The sequence below is a fragment of the Alligator sinensis genome, unplaced genomic scaffold, assembly GCF_000455745.1.
Source record: "Alligator sinensis unplaced genomic scaffold, ASM45574v1 scaffold121_1, whole genome shotgun sequence".
NCBI lineage: Eukaryota > Metazoa > Chordata > Crocodylia > Alligatoridae > Alligator > Alligator sinensis.
Window position 1 is genome coordinate 1,450,780 of NW_005841910.1, and position 15,574 is coordinate 1,466,353.

Consider the following 15,574-nt stretch of genomic DNA (forward strand, 5'->3'; position numbering starts at 1 on the left):
GAGCCCCTCAGGTCAGTGCCATGCCCCCCTCCTTCCCTGCAGCTGGGCATTTGCCCATGTGGTGGGAGCCCCATACCTCAGGGGGTTTCCTGCAGCCTGGGATCCCATGAGCCTTGGTCTGTCCTTCTGAGGGAGCAGAGGAGGATTCTACCTGCACCCTGTCCTCCACGTGGTCCCACAGATAAGGATTCGAGGGACCCTGGCCCAGGATGGAGGAAACCTCCTCAGGTGTGGGGCTGGCCCCATATGGGCAGATGCCTGACTGTGAGGGCTGGCACATGGACAGCCCTCCCCATGTTGGAGGACAGCTGGGGTTTGTGGGAGGTGTGCTGGGCAACCAATCAGGGATGGTTCCCACTCGGCTGGGCTCAGCAATGGCCGGCAGGCTGGGAAGCATGCTCTAGCTCCTCACACCTTCTGGCCTGGGCCAGTGCAGGCATCTGGCTGCCTTTCCTAACTGAAAAGTGAACGCGAGTGCAGTTAGTTATTGGTCCAATCTACACAACTTAAAGAAACCTGTGAAGATTGGATCGATTCCGCCTCAGGCCTTTTGACTGTTTGTACTTGGCCAAGACGTATTCCTGAGAGTTTGAAACAGAATGTGGTTTTTCCTGTAAGCAGTCTTTTTAAAGCAATGTGGAAACTGCTATTCTTGTGAAGACGAGTCAGCCAACACGTCTAATTTTATTAAAAGATGATCTGTATGATTAGAATGAGCACAGTAACAACAATACAATGAATGCTTTAAAACAAATTCCTTTATTGCTAGCCATGGAGATATGATTTTATACCTTAAGGTAGGGTGTTTTGTTAGATTAAGCATCACGTTTTGAATTGTTAGATGCACCAAGTTGATCACCTGATTAACAGACTTTTTTTTTTATTATTATTATTTTGGCGAATTATGAAAGACTTATTTGGCCCTTAAGGTTACTTAGTTGGTAGGTTAACCCACTTCCTGTTAGTGTTACGCTTCATAATAGCATCTCTAAAGGCAAGCTTCAAATTGCCATTCTCTTTTCAATAAAACCCTATTTCAGTTTCTTAGCTTCTTCAAAATGCTGCTTTGGGAAATGAAAAGGCTTTGATGCTTTGCTTTGTCCAGAGCACTTTATAGAACAAGATCTGTAATTGATGCAACCACTTCCATCTCAAGGTTTGCTTTCCCAGTATTTATGTGGCTTAACACACTGACCTCATCACCTCAGGATTTTTGTGTGTGTGTGTGTAATTGCACAGTTGGTATGTCCATGGCTAGTGATAAAATGATTTCATAATAAGCTTCCAGCCCTTTAATATTGCTAAGTGGATATTTTTCAAAGTTAAAGGTAAAATCCATAATCAATCTCTGTAAGACTTTTTCCTGAAGAAGCACAAGGGAGGCTTTGGCCAATGTATAATTTCAGCTAAGTAGGTCAGCAAGGACAAAACTAGTTTGCTAGCATGAGCAGTATGCAAATTTAAACGTTCCTGGGCCCTACTCTCTCTGTTGGCTCTGTTTTTTTGGCAGGGGAGTGAGTTCTGGAGCATGGAGTTCTTGTAAATTCCAACTCGGTGCCGTCTGGATTTGCAGAAACAGAACGGGCAGGCAGAACAAATGCACAATGGGGTGTCCTGGCTGCCTGCACTGGAGCTTTGATGTCAGGATTACCTCCCAAAGCAAAGACAACTTGCATGGTAGGCTTAACTTCTGTTCTGTCAGCCTTCCTAGGGTCCTTCAGTGGACTCGCTCCTCCCATCTCCAAGTCTCATCTTCCATTAAGGAATCTGCTTTATGCTCTTGCAGATAACATGCTTCCGGGCACCAGTAGAGAGCCGGGGAATACTGCCATGCAAACAGGTTGTGGGAAGCACGGCTTTAGGTCTGTTGTACCTTCCAGTTGCCAGAGCAGCTCCATTTGCCCTTCCTTTACTGCTATCCAGACCTCGCTTTTTTTTTTTAGAACTTCTTCCTGTTTGAGAACTTCAAGGCTTTAGAGTGTTTTTCTCTTTGGAACATGCATTTTTAAAATACTTTTAGAGATATTAAGTTTATTATTTCTTAATTGTAGCATTTGGAGACTTCTTCAGTTGACATTAAATAGTAAAATGTGTGCTTAAACTCTCTTGCCACACACAGTTGCCTCAGGGTTTTGGCTCATATGAAAAATACTCATCATGCAGCTGTCACATCAATAGAACTTAAGCAAAACCTGTTCCCTTTGCTCATTTTTACTTAGTTGCACTAAGTCAACTAAGCTCAAACATTTGAGTTTTCACCTGTATTGCATTTCAAATTCCTTTCACATCGTTGCAATTATGAATACATCTCAATATATTATAAAAACATGCCTTCCCTAGTGTACGTTCGGTAAGGTACGGTGTATGACAAGTACAGAAAATTATCTATCTGCGGCAACAGAACAGGAAGTCCTAGAACAGTGTGGTTTGGGCTTTGTGTCTTGGTCTATAGATTTTCCTATTGTTTGATATTCAGAAGGAAGCAATAGACAACACATACAGTTAATTTAAGAATTACTCAAAAGGCAGTCTGAGGAGACATGAAGTGAATACATTATTTTGACCACAAGAATAAAAGTATTTAAGTTTTCCCTAAAAGGAGCTTATGCTCCTCCTCCCCCCATCTGTTTTTATTATTTAGCTATAAAATAGCACATATTAATCCTGGATTGATGACATCCTGATCTATGTGTGTTCGTGACACCTTTGCATGCTTCTGATTTTAAATTTTTACGGCTTCAGCAGTAGGAAGAGTTGTAATGCTGCCAGGCTGATAGCGCTTTGTTCCACCAAGAGTAATCAGAATTTATAATATTTATCTGGCTGCTTTGTGATACCACAGAGCTGAGTATAATGTAAGGCCTAAGACTTTCATTGCTGCTTTTTATGACAGACTGTTTCCTCAGGTCTTTCTTATCCTAAGGAACCTGCATACAATATCTGCCGTAAGTTTAAATTGGTGAGTCTCAAACTGGGGTCCGGGGACTCTTGGTCATCTAGCAAAGGTAGGTAGAGTAGTTAGCTAGATTCTGTACCTGGCTTGAAGCTGCTAAATTGTTGTAAAAGACATCAGCTGCCTACACACATGCTCATTCACGTTCTAATTGGAATGCATCAGAGCAGACTTGATTAGAGCAGCTATCCAGAAACTACTTTAATTAAAACACTCCCCACCCCCAAGCACGTGTATAGACGGCTATCAAGCCAGGTACAGACATTATATTTTTACCAGTGTAAGTGATCACAAACCAGTCTCTATCTGGAACTGAACAGAAGTTCAGCGCACACAAACTGGTTTCAAAGTGGCAGAACCCAGTCTGAAATGTATCCCCTGCACCAAAGGACGAGCGTGCGTTCTGTTCACTACTGATGTAAACTACACTGCTTGCAGAAAACCACATAACTTAGATCAATTCCACCCCATGCTTTTTTGAATGTCTGTACTTGGCTTAAAAGGCTAGCAATAAATTTTACTACTTTAGGGCAAGATTCTAACTTTCTCTGCCATGTTAAACAGCATCTTTTGTTTAATGAGCAGCTTCCCTAGGGTGCAAGGTGCTGCTCAGCATAAGGGTTATAAGTATGAGAATCTGTCCATATTTATGTATGCAGTTGCTACGGATGTATGCAATTTTGAAGGCAGGGACGGGGAAAGGCTCCTGTTTGTGTGTTGAACATAAAGTGCTATATGATGTTAACCTGAAAAATTAGGCCCCAGACATCTCAAATTGGGTCTACAAAATGAAAGGTGTTGGTGTTTTTTAATAAAACTGTGACATCTCTGCATTGGTTCACAGCTGTTAATGCCAAAGAGACCATTAGATCTAGTCTGACTTGGAGACTGCGGGCTCTTAAATTATATCAAGTTACCCTTCTATTTTTTCCTCCCTATATCCTGTATTCAGATATAATTGGCTAAAGAAGAATGGTGTTCAGCAATGACCTAGAAATGGAAAGGATCTGGTGACTTGCTATGAGACTTCAGGAGATTGACCAGCAAGTTTTTTAAAAATCTCTCATGATAAGTCTGCATTAGTCCAGACGGTATTACAGAGAGATCATGTGTTCCATGGCAAATCCTACAAAATCTAGCATAGTAGCTAAGTGATTGCTGTGAGAAACACTGCTGCACCTCTGAAGTACAACATGACCTAGTGAGAGTACAATATTTTAAGCTAGCACAAGACATTTTAGTATGAATATTGTAATAGATGCACTGTAAATGAGAGTGGGTACAAAACATTTGGTCCTGTCAAAGCCTTTTAACCCTCACTGCCAAGCAGGACCTATCAGTCCTCTCTCTTAGCTACTGGTTTTGCTCTTGCTGAAATCTCTTGATTTTTTTTTTTTTTTATTTTTTTTATTTTTTTTTATTCCTCTGTAAACCAACCACAAGTATTTAAAATAATCTACAGAAAAGATTTCTGCTGCCAAAGGACTGGATTGTGGGTTTCCCAAACTTGGCAGTGTAAGGATGTGTGGTACCTTTTTGAAACAGCTTAGCTAGATTCAAGGGGACAACTTAGTGGTGGGCCAACCTTCGGACTGTTTAACTACTTGGGAAGCATATATTTGCACTGGTAAGCCACTTTGAAAATACTCCCACCAGATTACTGTATGGCCCAGATGAATTAAGGAACATATTCTGCTTCCTTTACTCATGCTGTGTAGCAGTTTATTGTACAAGTAGCTCCATTGATTTCCACAATAAAGTACTTCTCCACAGGAGAAAGCGTAACACATGAGTTAACTAATGCAGCTCATGCTGTTTCCACATTTATTGGTCATTTGAGTTTCACTTTTGGAAAGATATTATGAATGTGCAGAGGGTAAATGCAAGCTTTTGTGGCACACTTAAACCCTGAAGCATTACATTATCTATAAAGGTAAAGTTTTAATAAGAATAGAGGAATAGTCAGACGTGACAAGACTAGTGCTCCATCAAGTCTAGTTTCCTCTCTCCATCAGCAATCAGCTCCAGATACTTCAGAGAGAAGAGTACTAGAAACCCTACAGAAGCTGGTTACAGACTAACCAGCCTACAGGAGAGGTTTCCCCTTTAACTCTTTAGAGGTCACCTCCTGAAGCATAATTTCATCTATGGTGATGATTCAGATCTGAACACATGGTTTAAAAGCTGCCTCTTGTACAGAAGGAGCTGAATAATGATCTCAAAATACAATTTCCTTGATTGGTCTATGTTAGAAGAGCAATGCAAGACAAGACATTTTATCACCAGCTTTTGAAATCTCATTGGATGGCTTCCTGCAGGTGGTTTGCTGGAAAAATTCAGCCAAGATCAGTGAATTTTTTCCAGACCAACCTGCAAGAACAGGAGACACATCTACATGGGACATTTACTGCGGAGCAAACCAGTTAGCTCCGTAGTAAACATCTCAGCACCTACAAATGCTGTCCTGCTGTGGGGTTTTTTTGTGTGCGGCAATGCACATGTAGGTGCTGCTGCAACTGGCTGGGGCATGAGGGTGCTTCACTGTAGGGGCTGCCTGCTGGCTAGCCCCACACTGAAGCACCCTCATGCCCCAGCCAGCCCTTCCACAGAACATTGAGCCATGTCAAAGCAGCCCTAGGCTGGCAGGCTGACTCCCCAGGTCCCTTGCCAGCTGTTGGCACTGGATTTATGACACAGATGGTTTATTCCAGGTGGACTCAAACTCTCACACCAACCATGACCTCCATTTGATAATAGACAAATTTTATTTATACAGAGTGATAGCAGATAAAAATAATACAGGCAAGGCAAACAAAATACTGCCCCCCCCCTCCCTCCCCCCCAAATTCTATATCTACCAGTACTCGAGTTTCACCCTGTGGTTCTTTCTTGAATGTCAGATGTCAGCAGCCTGGAAGTTGAGGGCCAAGGCCTGCTCCACTGGTGGGGTGGGTGAGACAGGTTGGTGGTGTGTCCTCTGTCTATGATGGCCTCAGGTTCTCCCCTCAGGGACCCTTTGCTGCTCTGAAATCCCTCTTTTTGCAGTGTTTCTCCCCTCTGACTCTTCATTCCTGGGTACTGTTAATTGGTCTTCCTGTGGTCCTCCTACCATCCACATTCTGTCCTGTCAGCATATTCATTTGTTGCAACAAACCCATCACATGCACACATCTTAATTTGGTCTTTTTACCAGTGTGTTAATTTGGTCCATCCACCAAAACTGAAAATCCCTAAGTGCTCTGCAGCTAGTTACTGTGACCTGGCCAGTGCAGCAAAGTTCCTTATCTCATATTATGGAACACTGTGGTACATGTCTTCAGTTTCCCAGCCTGTCTATGCCCGCTCCGGACAGGGGGGCCTTGAAAGAAACTTTGTCACAAACAGGTTTGTAGAAACCAATTAACCCTTGCCATTCCCCTGGACCATTATTGCAATGCATAACTACTTTACCTATAAGCCAATTCCTAAAAGCAAATCTCTAAATATCATTTTATAGCCATCACCAGCCAGGGCTGCTTCAACCTGGCTCCACATGCTGCAGTCTGAGGCATACATTTAAATGCAGTACCCAGGAACAATAAACTCTGCTGGAGGTTATTGCTTTGCTTTAAGATGCATGTGTAGATGCACTCAGTGCGTGTTTATCTTTTGGTGTAAAGATTGGTGAGAAGGCAGGCAGCAGCTCTTTTTGTTCAGTGGTTTGGAGGGCTTAAAGCTAGATAGAACCAACATGTCGGACCGCCACCTTCAGTCCTCTCTTTTGTCTTTGATGAAATAACCAGCTTAACCTGAAAGCAAAAGTTGTTTTATTAGGCTACCACAAGTGATCAGTTCGTGGTGAGTCTAGGAAGAGAGAAATGGGGAACTCGACTCCAGAGATGCATGGCCTTGCCTCAGCCTTTTATACAGTAGTTGTTTACATCTTACAGGCATTTGTTTTGCTGACAAAACATACACCCATTTTAGAGCAGCAGTTGCTGTGCCACTCATAGATATCGTTCATTTAGGTTATTTTAGCAGTACTGGGCAAGCTCTCTGCCCCAATGCATCTGGTGTCTGCAACACCTTACCCACTTTGTTTTTTGTCTGATTTGACAGCATTAGATTTCCTTGTGATCTTAGTTCCCTGGCACTCATATTCTGCTCTTTCATTGACCTTATGCATGCCAACAAAATAAATCATCCAGTCTTAACTTGTGAATCACAGGTCCCTGTGTTCTGCTGTACCAGCTGTCATTGACCACAGTAACTTGTGTTAGGTTAGAACAGGAGCGCTCGATCCTCAGCGCACAGAGCCATATCATCTGGCCTGCAGGGCTCCCCATGGGCCCAAAAATTTGGTAGGGGAGTAGTGGCAGCTAATGGCTGTTTTTCTGCTGCCAGATTTCCACACCTGTAGGATAGTTCTGTGCACTAGACTGGGCACACAGCACCTGATCTGGCCCACGGACCAGCCCCACATTACTTAACTGGCCCATAGGGCCAAAAGTTGCCATAAACAGACATATACTATCCCCTCTACTCCTAAGTGTTAGTTTTTTAGACATCCAGGCTTTTATAAATCTAAACTTTTTCTTTTCTTTTCTTTCTGTTTTTGGTATCAAACAGCCTTTTGGTTCCTGCTCACTAAGCAGTCCAGATTGTTCTGTGCGACTGCCCCACCCTCAATTCTTTACCATTCTGACTATCTTTTCATGTTGTCCACAGATTTATATCAGGTGTATCTGCTCTCAGGATACTGAAAATGTTGACTAATATTGATGCAAATACCCATCCTTGCAGACTGCTATTGACAACTACTTTTTCAGTTAGTCAGTTCTTAATCCATTTACTGTGTGCTCTCTTGACATTGTGTAGTGCTGATTTAATTTTAATGAGAATGCTGTGTGATGTTAATTTAATACAAAAATCTGACATCCACGCAGCCCCCTTTTTATCAGCCAAAATTTTAATCTCAAAGACGAATCCAATTTGTTTGACATTGACCTATTTTCCATAAAATCATGTTGACTGTTAATAATTTTGGTTTTTAATCCTTTTAATTCTTTATTAAATGAACCTCATGGCCTGATAACAGTGCGGAGCAAATAATGAAAAGCTGCTAACTGGCCTATGGCTACCCGATTCATCCTGTTTGGCCTTTTTTTAATGTTAGCATGACTCTTCCAGTACAATTTTAGAATACTGGACTAATTCCAAAAGACATCACCGGTCTAGAGATCTCTGAGCTACCGGGTTACTCTCATTTATCATGAAAAAGCTATCTTAATGTCCTGCTTGGTAGGGCTGTGCAAAGCTTCGGTCCCTGATTCAATTCAGTGGAGATTTGGTTCAATTCAGTGTCCAAATCTCTGAATCCGAATCGAATCGGAGGACCCTTTAATCTCTCTGAATTGAATCAGAATCCTCTGAATTGATTCAGAAAGATTCAGACATAGAAACAGCTTTAAATGTTTTTTCTACATACCTCTAGGTAGTAGAGGCTTGTGAGTGCTATGGTGCTGGGGTGTATGGAGTGTCCCACAGAAGCATGGGGGGGGCTCCACAGCACGCTTGGTAGCAGACCCAGAAGTGGACTAGAAGCACTTCCAGTCCACTTCCAGGTCCGCCAGGGAGCATGCAGGGGGGCCCCCTCATATCCCCTGGCTCAGCAACTGGTGCCTCCTGGGTCTGGAGGGGGGGGGCACCTGGGGTCCCCCTGCAGCTGATCGCCAAGCCGGGGAGGCACGGGGGGACCCCCCAGCATGCTCCCTGGCAGACCCAGAAGTGGACCAGGAGTACTTGCAGTCCAGTTCTGGGTTCGCCACCAAGCACGTGGAGGGTTCCCCACACTCCTGTGGGACCCTCCATGCACCCCAGCATCGCAGTCGTCATGAGCCATGCCTACTACCTCAATGTATGTAGAAAAAACTTTTAAAGCTGTGTATATGTTCGAATCTCTGATTCTCCGAATCAGAATCAAATCTTCAGATTTGGATTTGGCTGAATCGAATCGGGGACAGTGATCCGAATCAACGAATTGAATCACTGTCCCTGATTCGGGCCAAATCCAAATCGAATAGGGCCCACTTCACACACCCCTACTGCTTGGTTAGTAGTGATCTAGAAAGTACTTTCATGACTCCACCTTTACACATTGGTAAATGACATTCTTCCATGCCTGTGACCTGATTGTCTGCCTTGTATTTGATTCACATTGGTCCACATCACACCTTTCTTGGTGTGACCTAACGTCTGAACCAGACGACAGCTCCTGATCAAGGTTGTCATCTGATATTCAGCCTGTACCCATGACTAAGACTGTGGATCTGAAATGGAAATATTTTCACGTACGTTCCGTAGAACAGAAATGTTTATTAAACTCTTCTGCCTTCTCGGAGTCATTACTGACTCTTTTACTACCTCTATCTAGGAATAGGTCCAATTGTTATAAGTATCTTTTTTTTTTTTTCCTCCCAGTATATTAAAAACTTGTTGTTTTGATCTCAGCCAGCCCTTTTCTCTACCTTTATCAATCGCCTACACTTTTTGTATCTTCTAATTTATATCACTTGCTATCTCTCCCTTCCTTTTTTTTTCTTATTTTTATGTAGCATATCATATAATAACTATAATATACTCACATGTACGTGCATACACATTCCTATTAGCTGTCTTGCTTTGCTACTGAATTTGGATGAACTCTTGTGGATTCATGGCCATCTAATAAACACTTCTTTAAAGAATTCATAGTCTTAATTTGCATTTTTCTTTCTGAATTTTTTCCTCATAGTCCATTTTGCTGATAATTTGCTAAAGCAAAGGAAAATTCGGCTTTTTGAAGCACCAAGTGTATATGTTACTGCTTGGGCACTGTCCTTTTGTTTGCCCATATTGATGTAATTAGGTCACAATTGCTAGTCCCTAGGCAACCACCAACTTCCAATCCAGCTATTAATTCATCATTATTCATCATAATGAGGTTCAGAATAGCTACCTTGCACCAGATGTAATGTCTCTTGGCTAAGAAAATTGTTGTCTCTAATTATAGACACTCTAAGGATGTTTACTTCTGGCTTAATGGGATGTCCAGCGTAATGCTCCCCTGTTAACACACATCTACACGTGCATTAACGCACTTTAGTTAATGTGCATTAAGTCTAGTATCTCCATTTTGAGGTACTAAAAAAATACACATTAGCCTGTCTTACTGCACATTGACTAAAAAGCCGGGGCATTTTTACACATGGTCCCGATGCGGCGCCAGATGCTTTTAATTAAGGGGCCATGCTAATTAAAGCACCTGCACGTCACATGTATCAGCAGCACAGTACGTCCCTGTGCTGAGAAAATGGTGGTTGGGCACTTTGAAGTACAGCAAATCAAACGTGTTTTAGTTCAAAATGCACCACCACCATTTTCTCAGTGCAGAGATGTGCCGTGCCACTGATGCACATGATGTGCAAGGTTGCCAGAATACATCAATTTACCTGCTCCTGCAGACTCAATTAATCAAGTCTGCTCTGATGCACTGGATTTCTAGTGTGGGAGAGCAGGCTACCCGCTTGTGTGTAAGTGCCCCATGGTTTTTAAGTGACACTTAATGCATATTCGCTTATTTTAATGTGAATTAACCAAATAGCAGGGCATGATTCTTTGGGTAGATGTTATATCTTTTATTAGACCGACCAAATAGTTGGAAAAATTGTTCTTTGCGAAGAAGAATTTAGCCAACTATTTATTTAGTCTAAGATATTACATCTACCCAAATAACCTTATCTGCCTATGTCCTTTAACCAGTACAGCTACAACCAACAACTCTAACTAAATAGCATGCTTTTTTTAGTGATGCTTTAATGCGCATTCAAATAGGCATGTTAAAGCACACGTGTAGTTGCACCCACACAGTTGCTTAAGGAGTAAGTTGTCATGTTTTCCAGTTTAATTTGATGGTCTCTAACAGTTCCCAACTTGTACTATCACTTTCCTCCCCTCCCCACCAGTTGAATTAGCTCATTGATCCATATGTTTGACCTGTGATCTTTTTAACGATATCGATAAGATGCTGTTAAACACTTTAATATTCATATGAAATGTCAGCCCTCATTTCATTACCTTGGCTCTCTTCTAAGCTGTTTGTTACTAGAAATATTAACATTTTTATAGTCTTAAAATTAATCCTTCTCTTAGTTGCTTTGCTTGGATTGTGGATGCAAGTCTGTAGCTGAGGCACTCTGTATAGAATGCAGCTAGCACCGCTCCCTCATCTTGCAAGGATGTTGTAAAGATGAAATAAATGTTTGTAAAATATTCATACTTCAGTTATCAACTTTGAGTATATCCATAAGGAAACCTTAACATGTTATATTCAGATCAGTTTAAACAGTGCAGTAAATATGACATGGTAACACATTGAACAATGAGAATAAACATAGTACAGTACAATCTCTGTTATCTGGCATTTAACTAACCAGAATACTTAATTAACTAGAATTTCAGTGGTGGGATGCACATGGCACTGCACCACTTTGCTGCCTGCTGCACTGCTCTGAGGATACCTGCGCAAGGTATCTGAGTGTGCGTGCCCCTCCCTACCCCTGCTGCAGCTAGGCTGCCCTGGCGTTTGGGGTGGCTATGATGGAATTTTTATCTATATACTGTTTTGTTCTTTATACAGTATGTTATACTGTAACGTATTGTACACTAATTCTTTGAAAAGTTGCACTACAAGTATGGCTCTGTCTTTCTTGAGCGTAACTCTCAGATGACCAGAATTTGTAGATAACCAGCACCCCCCCCATTCCCACTCGCACCGGATAACAGAGATTTTACTGTATTAATAGCTGGCCACTGAGTGACTTCTGTCCATCTAATGCAGTGAGTGAGGCCAGGGTCCTGTGGAAAAATAGTATGTCATTAAAGGCTGATCATAAAGTGTATACCTAAGGCTGACTCCAGATTGAGGAAGCAGACAAACTTTGAGTTTGTTTTAACTTGGCAGCCATACTGATCCTCTAACGTGTTTTCTGTAAAACATATCTACGTGCGGCTTCATGTTGCAAACAGTCTTTCCCAGTGTGTAGATTAGAGGTTCTCAACCTTTTCAGTCAGGGCACTCCTCCACCAGGTTTTGTTTTGTTTTTTTGAGTGTGGTGACACCCCTACTTGAGAAGCACTTACCTAAGCTCTGTCAGTGTTATTGCCACCAGATAAAACTGCCCTGCACATCCGCTGCACAGCCAGACTGGGAAGGACTGTGGCACGTGCTCTTTTTGCTTTAGAGTTCCCCGATTAACCCCAAAGGAGGCAGGGGAGGTGGCTTGTGCTGCATCCCTTCCCAGCCCAACCCCGCACAGCATCTCCCAGAAAGAAGTAGAAGTGTACTGCAAGCTTCTGTTTCTGGGAGATGTGTGGAAGGTGGGAGGGATGAACTTCAGCCCAAACGAGCTCACCTGCTTGCTTTAGGGTTATTGGGCAGGACATGTGCGCTGCAGTGCTGTGCATGGGGCTGTTTTATCTGGCTGTTGCAATGCTGGCAATGGCACCTTGAAGGGGTTTTGTGGGGTCCCAATTGAGAACCCCTGGTATAGACTGTGGAGCATTAAAATATTATATGTTGGGCTGCAGGAAGCCTGACATTTTGGCTAAGTACAGACAGTCAAAAAGTCCAAGGCTGAATCAGTTCAATCTTTGCAGGTTAGTCTAAGCTGTGTGGATTGAATTAATAAACAAGTGAGCAGACATTCACTTTTGATTCCAGAAATGCAGCTAATTGCCTGCAGTGACTCAGACCAGAAGATTGGGGGTGCTAGAGTATACCTCCCTGCTCGGCTGGATCAGACAGCTTGGGCCAAGGCTAGCCCACCCACCCTGTGGGGGGGAGGGAGTGTTGCAGGCAAGGTGCAAAGCATCCTGGGATGATGGGGGACTATGAGTTAACTTGAATTTGGAGGGGATCTGGGACAGAAATTCAGTAAACTGATTTAAACCTAATCAGTTCAGTCTGATACTACATCCATCCAGGTTTATCTTAAACTAGTTTTGGTCATTTTGAAAGCGTTTTATGCACTGAACCTCCCTGTTGTATTATAGATGTGAACCGGTTTCAGATCACTTATACTGGTTTATTTGTAACTTCCGTCCCTAGGCTTCAGCTTTGGAGGCTTGTTAATTGCAGGTTTCCAAACCAGATAATATACATGTAGACATTAACAAGCAAGCCTTTTATCCAATACCTAGCTAAACTGTGCATCTCGTGCTGCTTTTCCAGGTATCCTATGCCTGAAGTAACTTGCTCAGTTATTAAATGTTGAGTTCCGCCCCAATTTCTGCTGTGCACGTTCCACACAGAATTCATTTGTAACCTGAAAGAAAGCCCGCAATGGTACTAATTCCATTACATTAGTTAAATGTAACCCAGGCAATAAAAATGGGACAAGAGCTGTGCTTGTAACTGCACCTTGAGCACAAGCTCCTTTCGCCTCTCCTGCTTCATATCCAAGTATGAATTTGAAGTAAGGAGTGGGGCAACTAAAGAAAAGGAAAGGGGTGGAAATATCTGAGAGGAAGATGTTGGGTTATCTATTAATTTAGCAAAACCCCCAGTAGCCTGTGACTGGGACTGAGTGGTTCTGCTGTTTTCTTGAATCCTATTTATCTCTGTGTATATTTAGTCCCAGTAGAGCAAAAGTACATAAAGCACGCGCTTAACTTGATGCACAAGTCGTCCCATGAATCAGCGTCACTGTCACAATTGGTGCTGAAACTTGAGCTTGTGTTTTTGGGACCTTGCTGGATAGAGACCACAATGCAGCTGGCAGTATTCCTGTTTATTTGAACATGAGGAAAAAGAAATATATGCTTGGCGGTGTGATTTTTCTTTCTTTGGCGTCAACTCTACATTATATTGCATTTCTAATTAGAGGTTTGTACTGTTCTATTCAGGGATCAGTCGACTCACGAGCCATAGAAAAAGAGAAAATTTCCTAAGGATCTAAGCAACTGTCAATCTACTATTATTAAAACATGTTTTCATTTGGATACTGGCTTTTGGTTTTGAATTTTGTGGTTATACTGTGAATATGTTGTTTTTAACAGATTAAAGGTTTTGTGCGGAAGACTCAATCTGCTATTCATCTGAGGCAGAACGGGAGTTATAAACTTCTGACAACTGAAGATGGTTTTCCTGTGGATACAGTTGTTCCTGCTTTCGTTTGTTGGCTGCCTTGGAGGTAACAATATATGTTTTCTAACTTCCAAATCCGAGCTACCTCAAATCTGTGCGCGCTGTTTTGTTGTTGTGGTGGGTTTTTTTAAATGCACTGAGACAGATCATTTAGAAACTAAACCTACACTGAAAAGCTTAAAATAATAATAGCGTACTAAAATAATTTCTCTCCTTTTCTTTTGTTTGTTGAATAGGCCTGTACTTTCAAAGCAAATAGAGGTCATGTGATAGGACTGCAGAGGCTTGCATTGTGGATATGCTAATTTAAAAGAAAAAATAGCGTGCAGATTAAATTCTAGCTGGGGAAATGTTTACGGTGAGTCTGTTACCCAGACTGGTTGCTTTATCTTTTGTTAAAGCTCTTGGTTTACTTCCGAATGGATTTGCTCATAAAGGAGAAAACTCTGTGCTAATTCACAACTCCTAGGCTGTTTCTTCGCACTGTGGCAGGCAGTACCGCAGCTCAGTCGCAAGGCTGGGAACTCCTGCTCTCTTCTTGTCCTTACCTTCTCTTCTGCTGTTTTACTAGTGACTCAGTAAGGTCATTGATAGTGGCAGAGCAGCCCCAAACTTTGCTTTGCATTTAATGCATTGGGTGTTTGTTCTAGTTTTCAGTCTTCAATAATATCGGAAGGAGAAAGGAACTCCCCTTCTCCCCCCCCGCCCCCCCAGCTCTGTCACTCAGGATTAAATCCCTTCACCCCAATGAACCCAGGGCATGTCAAAAAGCTGACTTGGCTGAGAGTGCCCATTTGACACCTGCCCATGTTCTTCAGCCAGCTATTACCATGCTTTTAATTGTTGTAGCAGTGCTCATCCCAAGGAAGGGGAGTTTAGTGGTCTGATTTATTGTGACTTCATTCAATAAAGGTCCCAGAAGGACTTGAATCTGCAATGAGAGAAAATTTTAATCTGCATTTAAATTGCAGTGTTGTGATTTTTGTGGACACTGCAAAAACCAGCCATCTCCGCAATCACCACAAAAAATGGCATTGGCTGTGATTTCCTATGGAATTAACCCTCTCCTACCCCCCTCCCAAAATGCTTACTGGAATATAAAGAAAATGCGGGAGTCATTGCATCCATAGAGCACGTGATTTGAATGATAGCTACTGAGGAGTTGAGCTAATAACGTAGACTAAGTGAAGGTACCAGTCAGGAAAGTTTTGGTGCCATCTTTTAAGTAGCTATTTAATTATGCATTTTTTTGCCTCTCAGCTAATCAGCCATGAGGGACAGAGCCACTGGGGCCCATCCACTAATCAGTGAGGAAAGGTGGGGCTTCTGTGAAATGCCCACAAAATCGGTTATGTGCACTGCAAGTGGGCTGCGAAAAATCCTTTGTCCCACCGTGATTTAAGCAGGTCCCTAATTCTAAGCAGCATTAGAGGAAAGATAGCAACAAGTTATTTTCC

General features: G+C 42.4%; 1 protein-coding gene across 1 annotated transcript in view; it reads left to right on the forward strand.

Annotated features, from left to right (window-relative positions):
• The window catches only part of CNTN3 (contactin 3), a 349,250-nt gene that overhangs the window by 175,457 nt on the left and 158,219 nt on the right, over positions 1-15,574 (forward strand). The window contains exon 5 of the mRNA XM_014517467.2: positions 14,030-14,163. Within this exon, the coding sequence (XP_014372953.2) occupies positions 14,109-14,163 (55 nt within the window). The 5' untranslated portion in view covers positions 14,030-14,108. The remainder of the gene's footprint in view (positions 1-14,029; positions 14,164-15,574) is intronic.